General features: G+C 50.9%; 1 protein-coding gene across 7 annotated transcripts in view; it reads left to right on the forward strand.

The window, feature by feature from the left end:
- PIP5K1C (phosphatidylinositol-4-phosphate 5-kinase type 1 gamma) overlaps positions 1-21,556 on the forward strand; it is a 50,491-nt gene extending 28,935 nt beyond the window's left edge. The window contains exons 4-19 of one of the 7 annotated variants that reach the window (XM_053965968.1): positions 20-150; positions 747-864; positions 2,893-3,045; positions 5,617-5,916; positions 6,440-6,645; positions 7,786-7,869; positions 8,386-8,434; positions 9,359-9,443; positions 10,122-10,301; positions 10,442-10,471; positions 11,238-11,379; positions 11,650-11,682; positions 14,009-14,113; positions 14,366-14,498; positions 18,610-18,693; positions 19,537-21,556. In XM_053965968.1, coding sequence (XP_053821943.1) covers positions 20-150; positions 747-864; positions 2,893-3,045; positions 5,617-5,916; positions 6,440-6,645; positions 7,786-7,869; positions 8,386-8,434; positions 9,359-9,443; positions 10,122-10,301; positions 10,442-10,471; positions 11,238-11,379; positions 11,650-11,682; positions 14,009-14,113; positions 14,366-14,498; positions 18,610-18,693; positions 19,537-19,539 — 1,836 coding nt within the window. In that variant the 3' untranslated portion in view covers positions 19,540-21,556. Of the gene's footprint in view, positions 1-19; positions 151-746; positions 865-2,892; positions 3,046-5,616; positions 5,917-6,439; positions 6,646-7,785; positions 7,870-8,385; positions 8,435-9,358; positions 9,444-10,121; positions 10,302-10,441; positions 10,472-11,237; positions 11,380-11,649; positions 11,683-14,008; positions 14,114-14,365; positions 14,499-14,956; positions 15,236-18,609; positions 18,694-19,536 lie in introns of those variants that run through there. The other 6 variants (XM_053965969.1, XM_053965970.1, XM_053965971.1 and 3 more) reach the window with 6 other exon arrangements.
- The last annotated feature ends 1,120 nt before the right edge of the window (positions 21,557-22,676 follow it).

A 22,676-nucleotide genomic window follows, 5' to 3' on the forward strand; every position in this document is an offset into this window, starting at 1 on the left:
GCTCTTTTCCTTTTGCCAGACCACCTCATCCACTCTGAAGGGGGCCATCCAGCTGGGGATTGGATATACTGTGGGAAATCTGAGCTCCAAGCCAGAGAGAGATGTCCTGATGCAGGACTTCTACGTGGTGGAGAGCATTTTTTTCCCAAGGTAAAGGAGAAGGGGAAAAAAATGAATGCACAAATTACTTCTTTTCTTGTGCTCTCACTGATTTTTCAAGAGATCTTCCATCTGTCTTTAGATCAGAGTTGCATGTTCTGAATGTTTTAAATCTGCTCCGTGATATATAAACAGAACAGTGAGAAGTGTTGGAATCTGCAGTGCACTGGCCTGCAGGGAAGCGCAGTGAAGGATGCAGTACTGTGCACTCCAGTTTGTTACCCTTCCTACGTGCATGTCTTCCTAGCTGTCCATCTAGAATTTCTTCCACAAAATCATACCATGTTTTATATGAAAGCAACTCCTTCTGGGAGCTCTCTAACTGTGAATAAACAAAGCTCATAAAAGTTATGTTCCCTGTGTAAATATATTCTGCTTGGCAAGTGGTTGTACCTTTAATCTCTGGAAATAGACTTCGGCAGAGAGTTTGAAACCTGTTTTCCTACCACAGAAGAAAGGTGGTGGTGGTTGTTCCAAAGATGTCTTTTTGCAAGGCTCAGTGCATCTGAAACACACAGTAGCTTTGGTGTGACTGTCCATGTCTGGTGAGTGGTAACAGGCTGTGCCCATGTGTGTGTTCTGTGCAGTGAAGGCAGTAACCTCACCCCGGCTCACCACTACGCTGACTTCAGGTTCAAGACCTATGCCCCAGTGGCTTTCCGGTACTTCCGAGAGCTCTTTGGGATTCGTCCAGATGATTATCTGGTATGGATATGTTTTTAGATTTTTCTGTCTTGTCCTCCTTTATTTACCTTTACCATGAGGGTGGGGAGGCCCTGGCACAGGTTGCCCAGAGAAGCTGTGGCTGCCCCATCCCTGGGAGTGTTCCAGGCCAGGCTGGATGGGGCTTGGAGCACCCTGTTGAAGTGGAAGGTGTACATGCCCGTGGCAGGGGGTGGAATGAGATGGGCTTCAAGATCCCTTCCATCCCAAAATACTCCATGATTCCAAGTCTGAGTTTGCTGAATGGCAGCTGCCAGTCTGTACTGGAGGGAGGCCACAACCTGCACACAGTGTGAGCTGTGTAAGCCCTGCAATGGGCTTCCCTCTCTGGTCCTTGTGGTAACAATAACTTACTGTGTTTACAAGCCAAAGGAGTTGTGTTCTGCTGGGTGCGACACTGTAATGTCCCCTGCGGCTCTAAGGACAAAGATGGGAATTTTTTCTTGTGTACTCACTGGAGAGCTATGTGAGTGTAGTTATGTTAATCATCTTAAAAAGGGAGAATAAACCACGGCTTGTTCTTGTGCTTCAAAAGCTCCTCAGAGCTGGAAAGGCTGGTTTTCAAATACCTTGGAGTACAAGCTGTTGGGGCTTCAAGTGCACTGTGGTTGAATTTGGGCCCTTGCTTTTATGTGATAACCTGTTCTCTGTGAACTGGGGAAGGAAACACATCCATGAGTGTACATCCTCCCCTTTTGGAACAGGCCTTTTTGTGTGACTTCACCTGTAGATGGGGGTGGTCGCAGCTGGACACCTACCAGTGAAACAAACCCGTGCCAGTGCCTGGTAGGAGGGTAACAGTGATCTCCTCCTGTGCCAGCCAAGGCAGTGCTGCCTGATGGATGAGTGTTCAGAACTGAGGACAGGCAAGGAGTTTGCCTCAGTTGCAAAGGTCATGGCTCTGATTTGTTGTTTTTGCTTCTCCTGACTGTCTCTTGCCTGCCACAGCAGCAAATGCTTTTAATTATGCATGAGATGATTAGCTTGATCAAGTCTGAGATTGTTAATCTGCGCAGAGCTGAAAGCCATTTTCATTACATAATGATGAGCACTTAATTTCTTGTTCTGATCACCTCCCTCTCCCCATCTCACCTCTCACTGGGCAGTTCTGTGATCCTGCCCTGAACCACCTGACCCCTGCACTATCTGGGTGGGCACTGAGCTAAAAAGTGCATCTGCCTGCTTTGATTTCTCCTTTTTTTCCTCTGCTGCTGGGCAAGTCCTTATTTGAGGACCTGCTGTTTGTGTCCTGATGACCAGATGTGCTCTCCCAGTTCAGGTCCCAGTGCAGAACTCTTTGCTGTGCTTGAGAAGGGCTCATCTCTTTTGATTGCACACCTGGGATAAGGCTTGTCATGTGTTTTTAGCAGGACTGATGGAGTGAGGTGTGGCTGTAAAAATAGTGCCAGGTTGGATGGAGCTTGGAGCAACCTAGTCCAGTGGAAGGTGTCCCTGCCCATGTATGAAATGAGATGAGCTTTAAGGTCATTTCCAGCCCAAACCATTCTGGGATTCTGTGAATCAGGCACTGACTTTTGCAGGGAAGAGGGGAGCACAAGGCCAGGGGAGGCTCCTGAGAACAGCCAGTGTGTTGTGTTCCCTCCAGCACAGTGATATGTGGTTCCCTGAGCAGGCTGTGGTGTCTCCTGGAATCCTCTGTGCTCGTCAGCATGTGCTGGGCTGTGCTCAAAGAGCCTGAATGTGATACATGCGTGCAGGCACAATGGGAACAGATGTCATTATGAAGGCTGGATGTTCCTGAAAGCAGATGATTAGTTGGATACTGAGCAATTGGGATGCTCTGAACTGTAATCTTAGTCTCTAATTATAAATTGTCCATCCGTTTGGTTGCTCAGACCAAACCTGTAATGAAAATAGTTCTCACTTGAGCTTAGCTACCCCTTAATCTCCCGGGGAGACGACATGATAGGGAAGGCTCTTGAGGGCATAGAACTCAAACCTGCAATAAATGGGGGTTAAAACATCACCTTCTTTTCTTTTTCTCACCAGTATTCATTATGTAACGAGCCTCTGATCGAGCTGTCCAACCCTGGGGCCAGCGGCTCCCTCTTCTATGTCACCAGCGACGATGAATTCATCATCAAAACTGTGATGCACAAGGAAGCTGAATTCCTGCAGAAGCTCCTTCCTGGATACTACATGGTGTGTATCACCCAGGACCTCAGACCCAGCTCAGCTTTGTCATGGCAGCTTTTCTGTCATGGCAGAGCATCTCACGGGGCATGTCCTCAACCTGGGTGTCTTGTGGCCTGCCCCCCACGCCACGGACAGTGTTAACAGGATGTCATGAAGCCAGTCCCAGAAGCACAAATCCTACTGATTATTTGCAAAATCTGTGGGTAAACATGAGGCAGGTAATTGTGCTGTAGTTTGGAAGCATTTATAGCCTCAGAATGGCTTCCCAGATGTGTGCTTCTGAGTGTCCTTTTCCCAGAATTAGTTCATTCCTCTTCACTTGGTAGTGTGCATCTGCCCCAGCCTGCATTTGGGGATGGCTGCTGGTTGCAATCATAGAATAGGAAAACTCTTAAGGTTGGACAAGACCACCAAGATCATCAGGTCCAGCCTTCAGCTCAGCACCATGATGGTCACCACTAAACCTTGTCCTCAAGTGCCACAGCCACCCATTATTTGAATGCTTCCAGGAATGGTGACACCATCACTGCCCTGGACAGCCTGTTCTAATCCTTTACAACCCTTTCCGTGAAGAAATTTCCCCTAATACCCAACCCAAACCTCCCCTGGCACAACTTGAGGCTATTTCCTCTCATCCTGTCCCTTGTTCCTTGAGAGCAGACCCTGACCCCCCCCTGGCTGCACCCTCCTGTCAGGGACTTGTGGAGAGCCAAAGGTCCCCCCTGAGCCTCCTTTTCTCCAGGCAATAATGCAACCACGCTGGTTTTGTGGGGAAAGCACTGCTGTCCCTGAATCTCTCCCATTCCTGCTGTTTGACCATTACTCTGAGGATTGTCCTGACTCCCACTGGCAGCAATTCCAAGCTGGAGGCCCCGCAAGGTACCAGCCAGATTTGCATATCAGTCTGGCAAGGCAGGATATTGAGACCCAGAGACTTGCATTGGGTCAAGTAAATTGGACCCAAACTTGCTGCTTTGGTGTAAAAACCAGGAGCTGGTCTCCCTGCACAACTGTGCTGGAGGCTCCAGATTTATGGATGAGGACTCTTGACATTCAGTTACAACGACCAGAGATTGATTTGTTGTGAAGATGCCAGGGAGAAGGTGATGAGAAGCAATGCTGCTGCCCCATCTGTGTGCCTGGTGCAGTGGGGTTATGTGATCCTACACTGGTTCTGTGAAAATCCTTTCTTTGCTCAATATTTACTGGGAAAAATTTACCCAAGAGAGGCAGGTTATGGATGGCTATGTGTTAGTGACAGCTAGGCCAGGAAGAAATTCTTCCCTATGAAGGTGGGGATGCCCTGGCACAGGTTGCTCAGAGGTTGCTGTGGTTGCTTCATCCCTTGGAGTGTTCCAGGCCAGTTTGGATGGGGCTTGGAGCACCCTGGGACAGTGGAAGGTGTCCCTGCCCATGGCACAGGTGAAACCAAATGGTCTTTACAGTCCCTTCCAACCCAGACCATCCTGAGAGTCTGTAAATCACTTGCTTTTGCAGATGACACTCACATTCCTGGACAGGATGTTTTCTTGGAAAGCACTGCCTGTTGCCTAATGTGTGTAGTAAATCAGGTGTGGGGTTTTGAGTGGGAATGGAATTGCTTCTTGGAATTGCATTGTTAATCCTGCCATCATCAGTCAGTGAATTAAACAGAACTTACCTGTCTGATGCAGGGTTCTGAGTGACCTGTTGCAGCTTTCCATTGTCTGTGGGTTCTGTGGTGCTACCCCTGATCACCCTGCTGCTCCTGGGAAACCACTCATATCAAAGGAGTCAGGGAAAGAAAGCAGGGTGGTCTCATCCTGAGTTACTTTAAAGCTGTTTCCTTTTACCTGCCTCTATTACTTTTGGCAGTCTCCAAGAGGGCTCACTGCTGTGCCCAGGTGGGTGAGCTGAGGGGATGAAATTTTAATATGGTCACGTTTCTGCTGTCTGTCAGAACCTGTCAGGTCTGTCTTTCCTGACACAGCATGCAGAGAAATTCTGTTTCCTTCCCAAATGTGCCCAAAGCTGAACAAGCAAATCCTGCCTGTCATGTCATTCCTAATTATTCTGCTGCCTAAAAAAAGGAGATGACAGCAGAACAGGATATCCGTGCTTTCTGGTTGACTTCTTTATAAAGCGACTCAGCAACAGGAGGAAAACATTTATGTTGTTTTGTTTAAAAAATAACCCTGTCCGTAGTTTATTCTGGGCTGGAGAACGGTTCTTGATTCTGACACTGGTGGAGAGATAAGGAGAGCTGTTATTTTTAAGCTTGAAGTTCCCACTTACTGTGTTTATTTCTCTCCCAGTTTGGTTTCCTTTTTTTAGCTGCTGTACTTGGGGAAAGCAGGGGATTTCTGGACTTGGTTATTTGCCCAGAGAGTGCTGAACATCTTAGTCCCTGTATTTTCAGGTCCTGAAGCCACCGAAATGCAGGACTTTGTCAAATGCATACACTGAGCTCCTGTTAAGTTCAGAAAACCTCTCAGCAAAGAATCCCTACTCCAACTGTTGACATGCTTTGTGGTGAACATGGCAGGAATTTTCTGCTCAAATGACCTTTCTCCATGCTTCTTTCCACCCCTGCTACAGAATCTGAACCAGAACCCTCGGACACTGCTGCCCAAGTTTTATGGACTGTACTGTGTGCAGTCCGGGGGCAAAAACATCCGCGTGGTCGTGATGAACAACATCCTGCCTCGAGTGGTGAAAATGCACCTGAAATTTGACCTCAAAGGTTCAACCTACAAACGCCGGGCATCCAAGAAGGAAAAAGAAAAGTCCAGCCCTACGTACAAGGATCTGGACTTCATCCAAGACATGCCCGAGGGCCTGATGTTGGATGCAGACACCTTCAGTGCTTTGGTGAAGACATTGCAGCGAGACTGTCTGGTAAGGAGGGGGCAGCTCAGGGACAGGGTAAGAAATTCTGGGGCTCTCAGGCATGAGGAAGAGCAATTCCCAGTTGAGAAATTTGCTAATCTGCTGACCCCAGAGTAGGATCAATCCTTTCTCCTGCCTTTTTCCCTGAAAGCCAAGCAGTAGAGTTGGATCTCATGGCAGCCTCTGAGGACTGAAGCTGTGCTCCTTTGCCTGGTGCATCACACTTTGGCAGCCTGCTCCCCTTGTAGCTGCTTTGCTGGAGCATTTTCCCAGTCACTGTGCAGCAGATACAGTGGTGTTGTTTGCAAGCCTTTGGGCCTTTGCTGTGACTGTGGGATGGCCAAACTCTGTGCAGTCAAGCCCAGAGGTGACTGTTGGTTTAGAAACTTTCAGGCTCTGTCAGATGAGTTGTTAGTGGGGATGTGGATGGGATGCTTTGCTTTGATTGCTTTGATTCCATGCTTAGGGGACTGTATTTCTGCTGCTGGCTTGATATTTTGTCTTTGTTCTTGAACTCAATATTAACCTGTAGGTATTGGAAAGCTTTAAAATCATGGACTACAGCCTCCTGCTTGGGGTTCATAACATAGACCAGCATGAGCGGGAGCAGCTGTCGGAGGGAGCCCACAGCACGTCGGACGAGAAGCGTCCCGTGGGGCAGAAGGCCCTGTACTCCACAGCCATGGAGTCCATCCAGGGAGGGGCTGCCCGGGGGGAGTCCATAGACACGGACGACACGTAGGTGAAACCTGGGCTCGCTCGTGCTGCTGGGAGGGGCAGAGGTGGAGGCTGGAGTGGGAAATCCCTCATGAGGCCCACAGAACTGTTCAAGGGAGCAGCTCTCCTGGGGTTTTGGTAGTGCTGCCATTGTGGTGGGAAAGGGGGAAGCCAGGGTGGGAAATAGTTCTGTAAGGCTCTGGCCTTACAGAAGTCTCTTGTTTTAGGCCAGGCTGTAGATTGTCAGCTCGTGTAACAGCCTCTAAACATCCATCCATTCCCTGGGGAGGAGACACTGGCTCAGTTCTAGCTCAGCACCCAAACACTGGAGCAGAAGTAGGGATCAGCCTGTCCCTAGGAGCTTGGAGTTCTCCATCACTCCGACCTCTGGAATCCCTGGCAGTTCCCTGAGGCCATCCCAGTGGGGTTAGCAGACAGCAGTGTTGCCAAGTGCTGGAGTCACTGCTGGAGCTGGATGCTGGGGGTTGCCCCAAGCCTGTGTTGTGCTTGACCTGGTATTCTGCCCCCTTCCCTGGCTCTTGGGCCAAGGAATGGTGGAGTTTGCTGCTTGCTGCTGTCTGAAACCAGCTGCTGTGGGTTTGATGGAGGGTCAGTCCTGAGAGCTGAGATAATACTGTGGTGTTTCCAGTCCTTCAGGCAGCATCAATAATTGCAGCAGCTGCCTGAAGGAGTGTCTGGCACTCCTGTGCTTTGGTTGTGTGCTGGTGCCGATGGCTGCTGCGCTTTGGCAGGATGGCATTAGTGTGGATAGGACTGGGAATACCTTTGTCCTTAAGGATTTACTGCCCTAATGGCAGACAGCTCTCGCTGACCCAATAAGTAACCTGATCCCCGGAATAAAATAGGCGGGAGAAAACTCCAAGGTGCTTTCTGGCCCAGGCAGAGCTGTGCCACACGATGCAGGTTCTGTCATGACAGTGGTGTTTGGCCATGCAGGCAGTCACCCTGGGACACCTGAGGTCAGGCCAGGTCAGTCAGTGACTCCCATGGTTGTGCACAAAGTGAGCACACTGGTTTTAGAATGTGTCTGACACCACACCAGAGCCCCTTGGCACAGCTGCTGTTGCCCTTCCCCAGAGCTTGGCTGTTACAGGTGCTCTGGCTGAGGCTGCACTTGCTGAAGTTCTGCTTTACCTGCAGGATGGGAGGGATCCCAGCGGTGAATGGCAAAGGAGAGCGTCTCCTGCTGCACGTAGGAATCATAGATATCCTGCAGTCATACAGGTAGGTAACCTGGCAGTGTGTGTTGGTTTTGCATTAAATTGACATTTGGTGAGGAGAGAAACCACCACACAGTGTGTCTTTTCTGGCTGATAACATCTATTTTAGTACCAAATGAAAGCAGGGGGCATGTCTCTCCTGGAGACAGTGAGGATGAGTAGATATGGCTGCCCCAAGCTGTCTGTGGGCTTCCATCATGTCCTTAGAATAGCTGGGGACACACAGCCCTTTGTCCAGGTTGACGAGCTGCTCATAAAGCTGCTCATAAAGAAGTAGTTTCCCACCTCAGTGTGGGAAGCATGTATCCAGGAGTGGAAGGTTCACTTCTTCCAGCCCAGCTCCTCCTTCCCTGTGATGTTCCCAGGCAGTCCTGACCTCCTGGGGGAGATGCTGGAGAAAGCTCAGTCCTGGTGACATTGGCAGCTCAGGGATATCGCCTATAGGGTATGAAAGGGGGCTTGGTACAGAGTGCATGCCTGATTCTATATCTTTATTTCTCTCTCCACTTCTTGGAATTAGGTTCATCAAGAAGTTAGAACACACCTGGAAGGCCCTTGTCCATGATGGGGTGAGTGCCTGTGTAGAGGCAGGAGTTGTCCAAGCCTCGCAGGATTACTTGGTGGCTATTTCTGGAGCCTGACCTGGCACAGCTGCAGCTGATGAAAGGAGCAGTTCTTGCCCCTCATTCCTGCACAGCAGGGTGGTGCCATTTATTCCCAGCCAGGTTTCCTTGCTCAATCCAGCTCCTCACACGCTGAGCTGTTATGCTCACAGCTTTCCTCCCCTGCTCCTGTCTCCCATGACACCAGGATTCCTGGGCTGTCAGGAGCCCTGTGCTATTCTCTCTGGTGACTGGCTGTTTCCACCTCAGCGAGCTCTCTGCCAGCAAATCCCTTTCCATGTTTCCATGCTGGCTTCATTCCTGCAGCAGCCAGGTGTGTGTTTCTGAAAGAACAACCTTGGATGTGGAAACCATTCTTCAGCCTTGCATTTCCTGGCTTCCCTTAAAAGTGGCAAAGGAAATGTGGAGATGCCAAGTCATGGAAGCGCAGTCCAACATCAGAAGCAGAAAGAGCTTCAGTTTTACTATTTTAAACAAGAACATTTGAAATGTTTGGAGACCCTTGCCTGAATTTGGGTATCTGTGTGACATGCAAAGGTATCCAGGTTTGATTGGAATGGCAGCCAGCAAAGCCAGAAGAAATTACATGTATGCAATCAGGGCAGCGTTTAAAGAAAATCCAGGAAGTCTACAAAGGAACAAAATCACCAAAATCCATTATAAAATCACAGCAAGAATATAATCAAATGCAATCAGAGGCAATGCTTCAGGGTTATTTATAGCATTAATTAGAGTGTTTCAGTTAAGCCTTTCCATTTTAAGGCTCTGTCAGTGCTAAATGTTGGAATAAAAAAGACTGTTTTGGTTGTTACAGAAATTCTGCCTTGAGGGATCATTTTAAAATTAAACAATTGCTTCTTGCTGTTGTAGGACACGGTGTCAGTACACAGACCCAGCTTTTATGCAGAGAGATTCTTCAAGTTCATGACCAACACGGTGTTTCGAAAGAATTCCTGTAAGTACTAAGTTCAGGGCCTGTTGTGCTCTGAGGTTTTACCTTGGCCTTGCTGTTGCAGGCTTCACAAAGAGTCTGGGGTGGAGCCTGAGCAAGATTTTGCAGCGGTACAGTTGTGAAAGCTGGGGGTGTACAGCCTGGAGAAGGCTCTTAGGAGACTTTAGAGCCCCTTCCAGTGCTGAAAGGGGGCTTAGAAAAAGGAGGGGGAAGGATGTTTTATACAGGCAGATAGTGACAGGCAAGGGGCAATTGTTTTGAGCAGTCAGGGTTAGATTAGAAGTTAGGAAATCTGAGGGTGGGGGAGGCCCTGGTACAGGTTGCCCAGAGCAGCTGTGCCTGGAAGTGTCCAAGGCCAGGTTGGACAGGGCTTGCAGCAACCTGCTCTAGTGCCCATATCCCTGCCCACAGAGGGGGTGGAATGAGATAGGTTTTTAAGGTCCCTTCCAACCTAAAACATTCCATGATACAGAGCAAAGCTGAGAACTGCAGAGCCCTCAGATTGTCACAGCTTGCCTTGGTCTGCTCAGGCTCTCACCCAGCCCATGCACCTGACCTGGGTTCAGTCCAGAAGGGATGTGTGTGAGGGCAGAGCCTCTCCTTGTGAAGGGATAAACGCCATCAGTGTGACAGCAGCTGGTGGCGGTACTTTGACCTTCCCTGCATCCCTCCCTCCTCCAGCTCTGAAGTCGTCCCCCTCGAAGAAAGGGCGCGGTGCCTTGCTGGCTGTGAAGACGGCGGGTCCCATGGCGGCGTTCTCGGCCAGCCAGCTGGCCTCCGAGAAGGACGACACCCAGTACGACCTGCGGGCGGCCAGGAGCTACCCCACGCTCGACGATGAAGGTGACAGCCCCGCTCAGGGTATTGGCTCTGTGGTTACCCTCTCTTTCTAGCAGTTCTTTAGGATCCTCCCTTGTTCTCATCAAGTTCCCCACTGTGCACCAACTGCAGATCTTTCCTCACGGATAGCTCTTCATTGCATGTCTTGCTGTGCTTTGCAGGTGCTAAACCTAACCAGGACAGGGAAGAAGGTAAGAGTGCATTGTTTTGTCACAGCACCAGCAGGTACTTGATGCTACACCTCTGCATCAAAGGAGACCAAATCCCTTCTTTGCAGCATTGTGGGGTTCTGCAGTAAAAATGGTCGCCTGCATCACTGCTGCAAGACATTACTGGTGCTGAGGGCCACCATAAGTCATAGCCCAAAGCCAAAACAAAGTTGCATTTTCTACCCTTTAAGAAAAGATTTTGGGCGGGGGCGGTGACTGGGAACTGCAGCACTCCAATGACAGTGTTTGGGCAGTTATAACAGGCAGGATCTTGCCATTGGAAAACAGAGGAATGGCCTGGGTCTGTGCTGCCTTTCCTTCACTTCCATCTGCCTGCATTTACAGCTGAGTGCTGGAGGACAAGCTCTTCCAGTGCATGGGTGTTGGATTGCTCCCTGTGCAAAGCACTGAACACTCAGTTCATCTCTTAATTCACTTGGATATTTATCCCTGGTGATCCAAGCCTTTAATCCAGCTTTGGTCACCAGTGAGAAATCTTAATTGGCATTCTATTCCCTGCCTGTTGTGCTGGAAGTGGTGCTGACTGGCTCTCTCCAGAGGATGCCTTGGGAGAGGCTGTCATGACCCAGCTGAACTTCTGCCTGCCTGTGGTTTGAGTGCCCAGTCCCAGTGGGGGTGTGCAGGTTCATGGTGGAACAGCCTCACACGAGGCTGGTGTAGGTGAAGTGTTGGTGTTTGACTTAATCATCTCTTCTTCCTGCCTCTCCCCTGCCCTACTGTGGGCCAGCAGGCAGGCCAGACCTGCTCCCTTGCACTCCTCCTTCCTTTGAAGAAGCTACCACAGCCTCCATAGCCACGACACTATCATCAACATCTCTCTCTGTTCCCGAGCGATCCCCCTCGGAGACCTCTGAGCAGCCCAGGTACAGGTGAGGAGACTTCCCTGCTCCCACTGGTGTCGAGTGGCTGCTGTTGCTCTCTGTGCTGCAGATCCGCACTCTAGAATGCTAATGACCGATTTTAATTAAATCTCTCCTGGGAGCAAGCAGACACAGCTTTGATGGGATTAATTATTGCTGGAAGAAGTGTCAGCTGTTAAGTAGAACATCTCCCTCATGGGATGTGGAGGTAGATATGGGGACAGTGCAGGATTTCTGGCTTAAATTGCTCCTCCAAACTCTTCTGTTTTCTTTCCACAGGAGGCGTACACACTCCTCGGGGCAGGATGGCAGGTGAGAAATGGGTCTCCTGTCTTCTTGTCTCATCTCTCTGCTGCACAGAGACTTCATGTTTATCCCTGTGCAAAGGTCGCTTAGAGGGCTGAGTGGGAATTTCAGCAGCTCCAGGATTTTGGCATGGATGCTGAGCTGCTTCTGCAATCAGATGATCCCCACTTCTTACACAGAATTTTCCTTGCAAAGCAGATCTCTTAGTGCTTTGAAAATACCAATTATTTGATAGGAAAGGGGTCAACAGTGTTGTCCAAATTTACCCACCCAGCACCAGAGTCAAGGAAGGTCATTTAAGTTCCTTTAAGCAAGAAAGTGAGCCTTGACAGCAGGAACATTCCTCCTCTGAGCATCTGCTTGTAGCCTGGGCAAAGGGAAAGGACTTTGACTTTGTGAGGCCCTGAGCACCCTCAGTCCCCTCAGAAGTAGCTTCCAGTGTTTTCAGAAATCTGTGAGGCTTTTTCCCTCCTGTGGTGTCTCAGAGCCAAGGGCAAAGTAGGACAGAAATACTGTGCTGCGGAGGGGTGTGGGATTTTAGAGGCTCTCATCATTAAATTATTGTGCGTTATTGTAGAATTATTTTGCATCAGTAAAAATTACCCCATTGTCCATGTCAGCAGGATCTGCATGAGGAGCCAGCGGATGCTGCTGGCTCTGCTCTCGCTTTCTAGGACATTGTGTAGGTGTAGTAGGCTTTGAAATTACATCAGAGACTCAGTCCTAGAATGTGCCATAGCCAGAGGAGCCTGACAGGCTGATGTCCTCTCCCTGCAGTCAATGTTCGGTGCTTGGAAGGAAAGGTCTTTGGAAGATGAGGGTTTGCCCCACATTACAGGCATCTACTGCTGTTCCAAGCTTTGAGTGATTTGCTGAGTTCAGTTGACAAGCACTGTGAAAAAAATCCCTTTCTTTGGTATTTCCTAATGGATCCCTCTGGATGCTGCACGTTGCTGAATCCTGATAAATTCCTATCCCTGGAGGACAGGGACCTGCTCACTGTGAGAAGTGTCAGGGACTTGTGAAGCACCTCATATTCTGCAGAAGCCAGTGTTAGAAATTGCTGAAAATTGGAGACTTAAATCCAGGCCCCAGTGGTGGGGCCCATGAGCCAAATGCATTGACTTCATCCAAAATAGTTCAGACTCAATGGTACCTCCTGGAGGGAGGGAGCTGCTGTAGTATGTGACTGCTCATCCAGAAATGGGTCAGGTGAATCAGAGTGACCTGGGAGCGTTCAGGAAGCTCAGTGGCTTGGTCAGAGTAGATCTGTCTGTCACAGATTTGCCAGAGCTACACTGACTGTCTGCAGGTGTGGCCACCTTTGCTGGTTTTTGCCTAATTTGTCCCTTTCTAATGCCAGTGCCTCCATGTGCCCTTCCTGGGAGAGTAGGGACCTGTGCACTTGTGGAGCTCTCTGGGATCCCCTGGTAAAAACCAGTGCAGACACAAATTTATTAAAGCAAGAATTTACATTCCTGAGATGAGATGGTAAAAACCTTACCCAATTTGCTCAAGAATGTGTCACACCTCTGGTTATTCTGGTCTGCTGGGGAATTCAGTCCAGGTTTGAGGTCCAGCCCTGTGAGGAAGAGTAGCAAGTTCCATGCATGGAGCTGGACAGAAGTGCTGCCCACTGGCCCCAGCTCTGGTCAGAGCCAGCCCCAAGTAGGGCAATGCTGTCAGTGAACCCAGAGCTCAGCCCTTCTCTGACAGCTGCCCCTCAGCTGGGCAGGCTCCTGCTTCTCTTTCCCATGGGGACAGTGCAGCCAGCCCTGATAACACAAGTAATTATTTTAATAGCATGAGGTATTAAAGTGAAGATTGTCAGAAACAGTTCAGAGTGTGCAGATAAATCTGATCTCAACCCTGGAGCAGCTTTGGTGTGAGAGTCTTGGAAGAGGTCAGAGGCTCTGGCCTGGTTCCAGGCTAACTCTGGACACAGGTTTTCCCTGGAGGCCAGTTCTTTGCTCCCATACTCCATCTTTCCTGCTGCACTGTCTGTTTAACTCCTTTTCTCTTGTCCTCTTTTCCCACTTTGTTATTCCTGAATGCTGCAATCTTCCAGGATTGACTTTTTCTTGGGAGTTTTGGTTATCCAAACCCTCAGTCCTGGGAGGTCTGAGTGCTCCCTCTGAGCTGAAATCAGCCATTGAGTCTGTGCTGGGAGCCCAGTGCCACGATAGCAGCAGCAGCAGCAGCTGTGTGCTGGGGCAGAGTTACACAAGAGGCTTGGTTGGCTCTGGACTGATTCAGGCTGACCTAAAATTGAGGGCTATGCATAACTCATGTCCAGCTGAGTCTTTGGACCTGTCTCCCCTTTGGTTTCTAGGTCACATGAGGAGGTGCGGGTCCAGGAGGAGGTTCAGCAAATCAGTGTTGAGCTGGAGCCCAAGTGTGACGTTGAGATTGTAGCTCCTGAAGAAGAAGTCAAAGAGTGAGTGTTGAGCAGAGCCCATACAGTGGGTTTTGAGCTGTGGCTGCTTATGCTGGAGGCTTTGCTGGGCTCCAGCTTTGCTGGAGCTATGGGTGTTCAGTGACAATGAGCACAATACTGACCTGCCCTGCCCTGACGTGACCCTTCAGGATGTGATAGCACAGCATCTTCAGAAGCTCCTCTAATAAATCCGTTTTCCTTGCTCCTGTCCTGACTGCAGTGACTAGACTGTCACTTCTTTCCCCTCTGCAGAGAGGCAGCTTCTTCAGCCTGTGCCATTGTCACATCCACAGCCACCGTAGAGGTGGAGACAGCTAGCCAGGCCTCGGAGCCAGCCAGCCAGGCCTCGGATGAAGACGACGTGCCAGTCACAGACATATACTTTGTAAGAGACCTTCTCCACCTGACCCTTGGGGGGTGATGGGAAGGGTTGGACAAGGCTGTCAGTATCCGTTCCAGGCAGTCGGGTGGGCAGTGGCTGCCCTGCACCATCTTGGTGTGGAGCACCTTGAGACCTCGGTGCTAGGTGGGTTTTTGAATGCAGGGAACTGGATTAAACTTGGAGAACTCAGAACAGCATCTAGTGGGGCTCACACAGGTGGCACTCCTGCTGTGGATGTAGCTGTAGCTGTGCTGCTCTACTTCCAAGCACAAGTGTTTATCTAGGCCAGCACATTTGCTCCTGGGACAAGCCAAGATGATGTGGGTGCAACAGAGGTTATCCTTCCTCAGCCAGATATCTTGGCTGTTTTCCTGACACAAACATGGCCTAGACCCAGAGGGAGGTGGTTGCAGAGGGTGACCTTGGGCTCTGGTGAACTCCGGCTTTTCCTTTCCCTGCAGGCTGCATTAGGTGATGCAGTGGGAGTCTAGTGCTGAGCCAGGGAGTAAGTTGGTGGTTGGCAGCAGAGTGCCGTGGAGCCTGGCGCTGGTCCTCACTCAGCTCCCACAATGGCTGAGCAACTTCTGCAGACCAGAGAAGAGGTTTTTTTAGCAACATGTACCTGTCCCATGGATTCCCAGAGCACAGCTGAGTGCCTGTCCCGTGAGAGCTGAGCTCTTTCTCGTGCCTGGGCACTGGAACCCTCATTAAAAGAGGTGCCTGGCTCCTCTCTGCTCTGACTTGTTGCTGTTGGTTCTGCGGTGCTGGACACGACCTGAGCCCATGCGATGGGTTCCTTCCTAAACTAAAATGCAGCATTGGCCTTTCCCTGGGCTCTTGTGACCCTGCTGCAGAGCTGCTCACTCATTGCCGAGTCACTCTGAGGCTTGTGGGAGCTGTGGAAGGAATCAGCCCTGTTTTACAGCTTGTTTGGGGTTGGATGCATGCTGTTCAAAATGCAAACGGCTCCTCTAACACTGCCCCCTCCTTACCTGTGGATGGCAGCTGTGTGCAGGCAGATCCTGCCTGCTCCCCTGGCAAGTGTTTTCTAGTGAGGGTCAGCTGCTCTTCCTCCCTGTCCCTGGGCATATGGACTGCCCCCAGCTTGAGGGACACCTCTATCCAAGAGAAAATTCTGAAGAGCGTGTTCACAGAGAGTGTGACTGACTGCTCATCAGCATTTCATACTTCATCTGAGTCTGAGTTTTGCATTAAATGTGTGTTGTGTGCTGTGGAGTGTTTATCACTGCTGGGATGAAGGGAAAAGCTGATTTGAGTTCCCATGGGCACTCTCCTTGGAAAACCACTTGAGCTGGAGCTCGGGTGAGGCTGCACGCGTGCGCTCAAGTAGTGCCACAGCTGCTCCTGCAGGAGTGCTCAGGGGCAGTGGTGGGTGACGGGATGGTGTGTGCAGAGGAGGATTTGGCCAGTCCCAGGAGACTGTGATCTGATGACTGGAAGTCTGCTCGTGGAGAGCACTTCATTCTCCTCTTTATCCCCAGGGAATAAAAGTGCAGAGTGTGGCAGGGCATGGGCGCCGCTCTTCCCTGCACGGCTTTCCCACCTGCTCACCCGTTCAGGCCTGGAGTTGCCCAACCCTTGTTTTTTGCTTTCTCTTTCATCCTCTCTTTCACATCACCCTTTTTTTCCTCTGTTTCCTTTCTCACCTCACTTGTCCTGGGGCCACTCAGTTCACAGATGGGAGGTACTGGATTTACTCTCCCCGCCAGCGCAGACTCCGAACTACCTCGCATTCCTCTGGGATTGTAAGTGACCACACCAGCACAGCATGTAGGGGAGCAGAGCTGCAGCTTTGAAACACTGGGGCCAGCATCCCATTTCTCTCAACAGCTGGGGCTCTGGATTGAGTGGGCATTAGGAACCAGCCCAGCAGAAATGGGGGAAGCATATTGAAATGACACCAGTGGATCTCCGTGTAGGATCTGAGAGAATCATGAGCTCTGTCCCTTTTCTGCAGACTGGTGACACAGCTCCTACCCTGGGATGGGCCGTAGTGTCACCCTGCCCTTGGGAAAACTGAGAGCAGTGAGGCCCTGGCACAGGTTACCCAGAGAACCTGTGGTTGCCCTCTCTCTGGAAATGTCCAAGGTCAGATTGGATGGGCTTGAAGCAGCCTGGGATAGTGGAAGATGTCCCTGCCCGTGGCAAGGGGGGATATTAGGTGATCTTCCAACCCAAACTGTTCTGTGATTCTTAGTACCAGATCTGGGCAGACAGGCACCGAGGCCTCTATAGGTGATGTCAAGCTCAGCTCCCTCAGCCCAGGAAGAGGGTTTTAAAGGCACCATTAAGATGTTTTGATGGTCCTAAAACTCCAGTAGCAAACAGAACTGTTTTGGGTTGTGGGGAGCAGCTCATAAACCAAATGAGGCAGGAGCTGGTGCTGAGTTAGGGCTGGTTTCAGCTTTCCAGCCCTTCTCAGCATCACCAGTGTGCTCCCTCCTCACTGAAGGTGTTCTATGAGCAGGGAGGATTTTCCTTTCCAAAAGATGCAGGGAGGCATTTGAGCATTTAGGGGCTGAATCTAGACCTGAGATTGTTCTGGAGTTTAGCATTTACCTTCTCATGCTTTGGGAGAGCTGCTGTCCCCAGAGGGTGGTGGCAGTGCTGGTAGCCTCGCTGGTGCAGCCTGGTGCTCTCATTTAGGTTACAGGCAAGGTGCATGGGGAAGCAGGGGCAGGAATGTGCCCCTGGCTGTTGCTGATGGCGTGAGGAAGGTGCTACTGGGCAAACAGGCAACACCTCCTGCAGCCCCTCCTGCCCCTCAGCTGGGTTTGGCTGCTCTAGCACCGGGAGAGGTAATGCCAAGCAATGGGTGCTCCTTTATCTCCCGCAGTTCCCCCACATGCATCGAAGCTCCTAAAAGGCTCTGAAAGAGACTGGCTGGAGCATGTGGTTCAATCAGGATGGATGAACCATTATGGATGAAAAAGGATGTAGGACAAGCTTGATGTGGTGGGGATGTTTCGTGTACCTCTGACAGAGTCCTGTGAGAAGCTCCAGACAGGGACTTCTCAGCCTCCCTTCCTCCCAGCAGTCTCTACTAATGGAGCTGCAGTTACTGGGGGGTTCAGCATGTGGAGCCCAGTGCTTCAAAGCTTCTCTGGCTTCTTGTAGTTCCTTGTACATTGTAGACTGTCACACTCAGTTCCTGGGCTGGGAACACTGCAGGCTTCTTTCCAAACACCCAGTTCTGCTTCTCTACCTTTGCAAATGCCAGGCTGGGTCAAAGGGGGCAGTTTCTTATCTGTGGGAGCTCCTCTGGAGACAAAAGAGCCTATTTGCAGTGTAAATGGGGCCCCCCTGGGAACACTGGAAGCAGAGACCAGCCCTTGAATCTGTGCTGTGAAGGCAGCAGTGTGTCTTCTCACAGCAATGCCCAGTGCTATGGTAACTGTCCCTCAAGGCACACCTCCTTCCCCTCATTCTTTCCAGGGTCCAGTTGTGTTTTGCCTCCTGTGTTGTACTTGTTCCCATCACTCCACTGTCCCCAAGATCTCAGCAATAACTGTTTCCTTTCTGTGGCCACCATCCTCCATGGTCTCACCCCAGCTCTGCTGCCTTCTGCAGAGAAGGAGGAAAGCACAACAAACAAATCCAGTTTCCCTGTAAAAGCCCTCCTGGACATCAGTTTGTAGCATGCACAGGGCTCTGGAAATGGGAGGGTGAGAGCTGGTAGCGGGTAGCAGGAACCCAGAACTGTCACTACTCTTAGGTAAGTCACTTCCCAAATCTCTCAGTTTCTCTGGAGCTGGGCTGATGCCATGGCCGGGACCTGAGGTTTCCCTGACATCTAAAAAGCTCTAAAACTCTGTCCCTACAAGAGGAGAGGGTGTGCCAGCCCCATTGCAGCTGGCACAGGTCCCGTGTCCCGGTTGGCAGGGAGCTGGTACGTGCTGAGGATGAGCAGGGCTCCTCTGCTGAGAGCTGGCTCTGGGCTCAGTGCTCTCCCTCCAGGTGGACAGCTGTTCTTACTGTATTGTTTCCTGCTCTTTTTATTTTCTCCTTTTATTTTTTCCTCTTCTCTCCTTTGCTCCCTGCTCTGCTGCTGCTCTCCCTGCATTCTCCCTGCCGTCTCTGGCCACTCTGGCAGCCGACAGACGAGAGGAGTTGGGTTTACTCCCCGCTCCACTATAGCACTCAGCTCCACTCTGTCTCCGATGAGGAGAGCGATACAGTAAGTGTCCAACAGCCGTGTGCCGGGTGCCCGGTGGGTCGAGGTCAGAGTTTGTGCTCCCTGCAAGGTCAGCTTGGCCTCTGGCAGCATGGGGCTCCTGCATGGCTGCGGCAGAGCCCAGCGGCCTCTCAGGTCAGCTCTGTGCTGGCAGAGCCTTGGCCTGCTCAGCAAGGGCTGTGGCTTATTCCCAGTTGTTTGGTGCAGGAAAAACTCTGGGGACCTCAGGTTTCCAAGATACGTTGCCATTTCTGGAGGATGTAGAACAGCCTCTGATTGTGCTGGGCAGCTGGCAGGACACAGACCTATTGATCAACACGGGTTGATCCTCTTTCCTCTCACAACCAGAAAGACATTGAGGGGCTGGAGCATGTCCAGAGAAGTGAGCGGATATGGGAAAAAGGGGCTGGAACACGAGTGTGATGAGGAGCAGCTGGAGGGTCTCAGCCTGGAGAAAAGGAGGCTCATGGGAGACCCCGCTCTCCATAACTCCCAGACAAGGAGGGTGCAGCCAGGTGGGGGTCAGGTTCTGCTCCCAGGGAAGAAGGGACAGGACTAGAGGAAACAGCCTCAAGCTGTGTTAGGGGAGGTTTAGGTTGGATATTTGGTAAAATGTCTTGACTGAAAGGGAGTTGTCAGGTATTGGAACAGGCTGCCTAGGGCAGTGGTGGCATCACTGTCCGTGGAAATGTTCAAATGATGTGTGGTTGTGGCACATGGGGACATGGGTTAGTGGTGAACATGGTGGTGGTGCTGGGCTGATGGCTGAATTTGGTATTCTTGGAGGTCTTTTCCCACCTTAACGATTCCATGATTCTGTGATTCTGTTCTCTCTGCCTCTTGCAGTAATCTCTATGCAGACACAGGAGTCCCAGAGAGCAGCGATTCCCTCTGCAGGTCGATGTGTTCCCTTTTCGTTGATGCAGCCATTCCAGCGGGATGGGGAAGAGCTTGCTGACACCAGTATTGCTGCACTGCAGGATCCCGGGCACTGCGTTTCAGAATGGAGCAAAACTATAACCATGTATTTCTACTTACCCCAGACATGGGCAGCAAAGAAACCACCCGCTCACCCGCAGCTCCCAGCAGAGAATTCTAGCTGGGTGTAGAGAATCCTGGGTAGTAACACAGTGTTTTCCAGATGTGCACTACCATAGCTACCTATCCATGTGTGATACTGTGAACCTTTTTAATTTTTTAATCATGTATTTATTTCTCTTATCTTTGCACAGAGACAGCACAAATGTGCTTTTTTAAACATTTAGTTTACTGCACTTTTTTTTTTTTTTTTTTTTTTTTTTTTTTTTTTTTTTTTTTTTTTTTTTGGTCATGTATTTGTGCATCAAAAAGGAGCATGAGACTTCACCGAAGAATGGGTAGGAGCACGTTGCTGGGGAGGGCAGGGAGCGGAGTGGCTTCATGTGAGGCAGCAGTGTGGTCTCACCAACTGAGGGAGTCAGGAGGTTTAAGGCTGTCCAGACACTGCCACGGTTTTTCCAAGTGGCCCAAGGCGAATCACTAAACCACTCTGTGCCTCAGTTTCCCCCGTGCTAATGGGTGCACAGTACCTGCTTCCGTTACAGCACTTAAACCCTGGGATGAAAGGTGCTATGAAAATGAAATGTATTAAAGGCCATGGAATAGAATTGCTCCCATGTTACCATAGTCCAAAGTAGCCATGCCAATTCACTTGGATTCAAACTCTCCAGTGACTTCTCCTGTCTGTGACACTGTGCGGGACAGCACACAGTGCACACAGTTCCTGGTGACAGCGACGTGGACTCCTCAGCTCTCCTCGAAGTCGTGATGGGTTCCACCTTCACCTTGTGCTGCACTGCTGCGCCACCCCTCCCTCTGTGTTTGGAGTCCACACCTCATCCAACTGGCCACTGCCTGCTCCAGCCCCGCAGGCACGGACAGAAGGGAACTGGGCACCTCCCAAGCCTGACCACGTTGGAGGGCAAGTTCCCCATTCTGCCCAGCCCACATGGGGCTTGTCCAGACCCTGCATCCTCCTTGAGCCACTCAGTCCCTCACGTGCTCGTGGCTGTACCCTGGGGTCACGGACACTGGGTTCACACGTCCCCTCTGCCCCTCAGGGCAGGCAGGGACACAAAGGCACGTCCACCCGCTGGAGGCAGGGATGGGAGTCTGGCTCTGTCATGGAATTATGCCAGCACTGCTGTGCTCATGGACTCTTGGACAGAAAGCTGGGTGACTGGTTGTTGCCTGGGGTCACATCTGCTGGTGGAAATCCCTGCTGCCGGTGTCTGAGAGGGTTTGCTTTGCAAGGGCTGCGGGCTATAGGTGAGAATTTGATGTCACGTGATAGTGTTCAGGCTCATCCATCAGCAGGACACATAGCATAGTCTGGAATCCAGCAATCCTGTCCCCATCTCCCAGACAGAAAAGAGGAAATCCTTTAGACCAGAGGGAGACAGGTCTTGTTTGTGTGCTTTATGAACCTCGCTTGAGAAAGAGTCTCTTTATTCCCTTTACAATCTTCACTGTCCTTGGGATTCCAGGTGGAAGGGTGGGGAAGTGGGACCCCGCTCTCAGGCCTCAGTCCCCACAGTCTCTTCACAGCAGCACTCAGGAGCAGTTATGTTGGGTCCCAGAAGGTAGCTGGGCTGATGGGAAGCTCTTCCTTCTGTACTGTACTGTACTGAACTTATTGAGAAGCTTCAGGAATTGATGTTTTTTTCTTGCCCAGAATACAGGACCTGTACTTCCCTTCCCTGTCTGTAGATGCAGAAGGCTGTGAGTTGTGCTTCTTGGGAGCACAGTGTGGGGATTGTGCAAGTTGCTGCTGTTCATGTATCCATGTATTTACCAAATAGTCTATCAAAAGTCTCTCAAGAAACTCTCCCCTTTGTCACTGCTTGGCAGCTCGTTCTCCCAGCTGCAGCTCCTGTCCCATCCCGCCTTCCTGTGCCACCCAGGGGGCTCTGCAGGCTGAGGGGGCTCAAGGGTTGGTGGAGGGGAATGGGAGCCTACAGCCTCACCTGCCTTTGGGCTCAAGGCAAGGAGCTTCAAAAAGCTAAAAATTCAACTTCTTTTTCTTCCAGCAGTGTGTGTAGAATGGCCAGAGAAAGCCACATCCCTGCTGCAGCTGCTGCTGTTGGGTGCTGTGCTGGAGGAGGGGGCTCTGGGATGGAACCAGGGTGGGCTGGAGCTGTTCTGACCCAGGCCCCTGCCCTGGGACCACCTCAGTCAGGGGCTGGAGGGTTTGGCGTCATCAAGACTTTCCAGGCACCTGAAATCAAGCATCTTTTTTGAGATGGTTCAGGCATCATTGATGGAGATTTTATTACTTCCCCTCATTTCTAGGGGCTCTAAAGCTGCTTGGTGCGTGTGCAGGGAGTGTCCCAGAGAATGAGCTTTGTGAGCTAGAGCTGTGCTTGGGTTCTGAGAGAGGGGTTGAACCCAAAGCTCCTGCAGCATGTTCATTCAATTCAGAGAATTGTCTTCCCTTTTTGAGATGATCCTTGTGCAGTTCTGTAATGCTGGACCCTTTGGAGCAGGTCTGGATGGGCTGGGGTGGTCCTGTAAGAGGACAGGCAAAGGCTTAGAACAGCTTTGTCAAGGAGACAAGGAGGAACCTTCCTATAGGCAGATGTTGATCTGAAATGGAAACTGCCCCTGTTCAGGCTGGCACAATCCCTGCCATGTCACCTCCTGTCCCAGCAGTTCCCAGTGCTGGGGAACTGCTTCCCACAGAGGCTAAAGGACCTTGGATTTTAGAGCTCTTCTTGGCCCCCTCTGCACGGCCATGGGAGTAGCAGAAGCTCTGGAGCGTATCACAGGCACTGCCAGTGCTGCCTGGGCAGGAATGGCACTTGCCTGTGGGAAAGAGCATCCTTGTTCCGAGTGTTCCTCCATCTGCCATGAGGTGCTGTTCTCTGCCAGGCTCCCTTTAGTGACCCAGCAAGTGCTGTCCAGGCTCTCCGTCATTAAAGGAGGCACCACAAGTCTTGTACTCTGAG

This window comes from Vidua chalybeata, chromosome 27 (assembly GCF_026979565.1).
Source record: "Vidua chalybeata isolate OUT-0048 chromosome 27, bVidCha1 merged haplotype, whole genome shotgun sequence".
Taxonomy (NCBI): domain Eukaryota; kingdom Metazoa; phylum Chordata; class Aves; order Passeriformes; family Viduidae; genus Vidua; species Vidua chalybeata.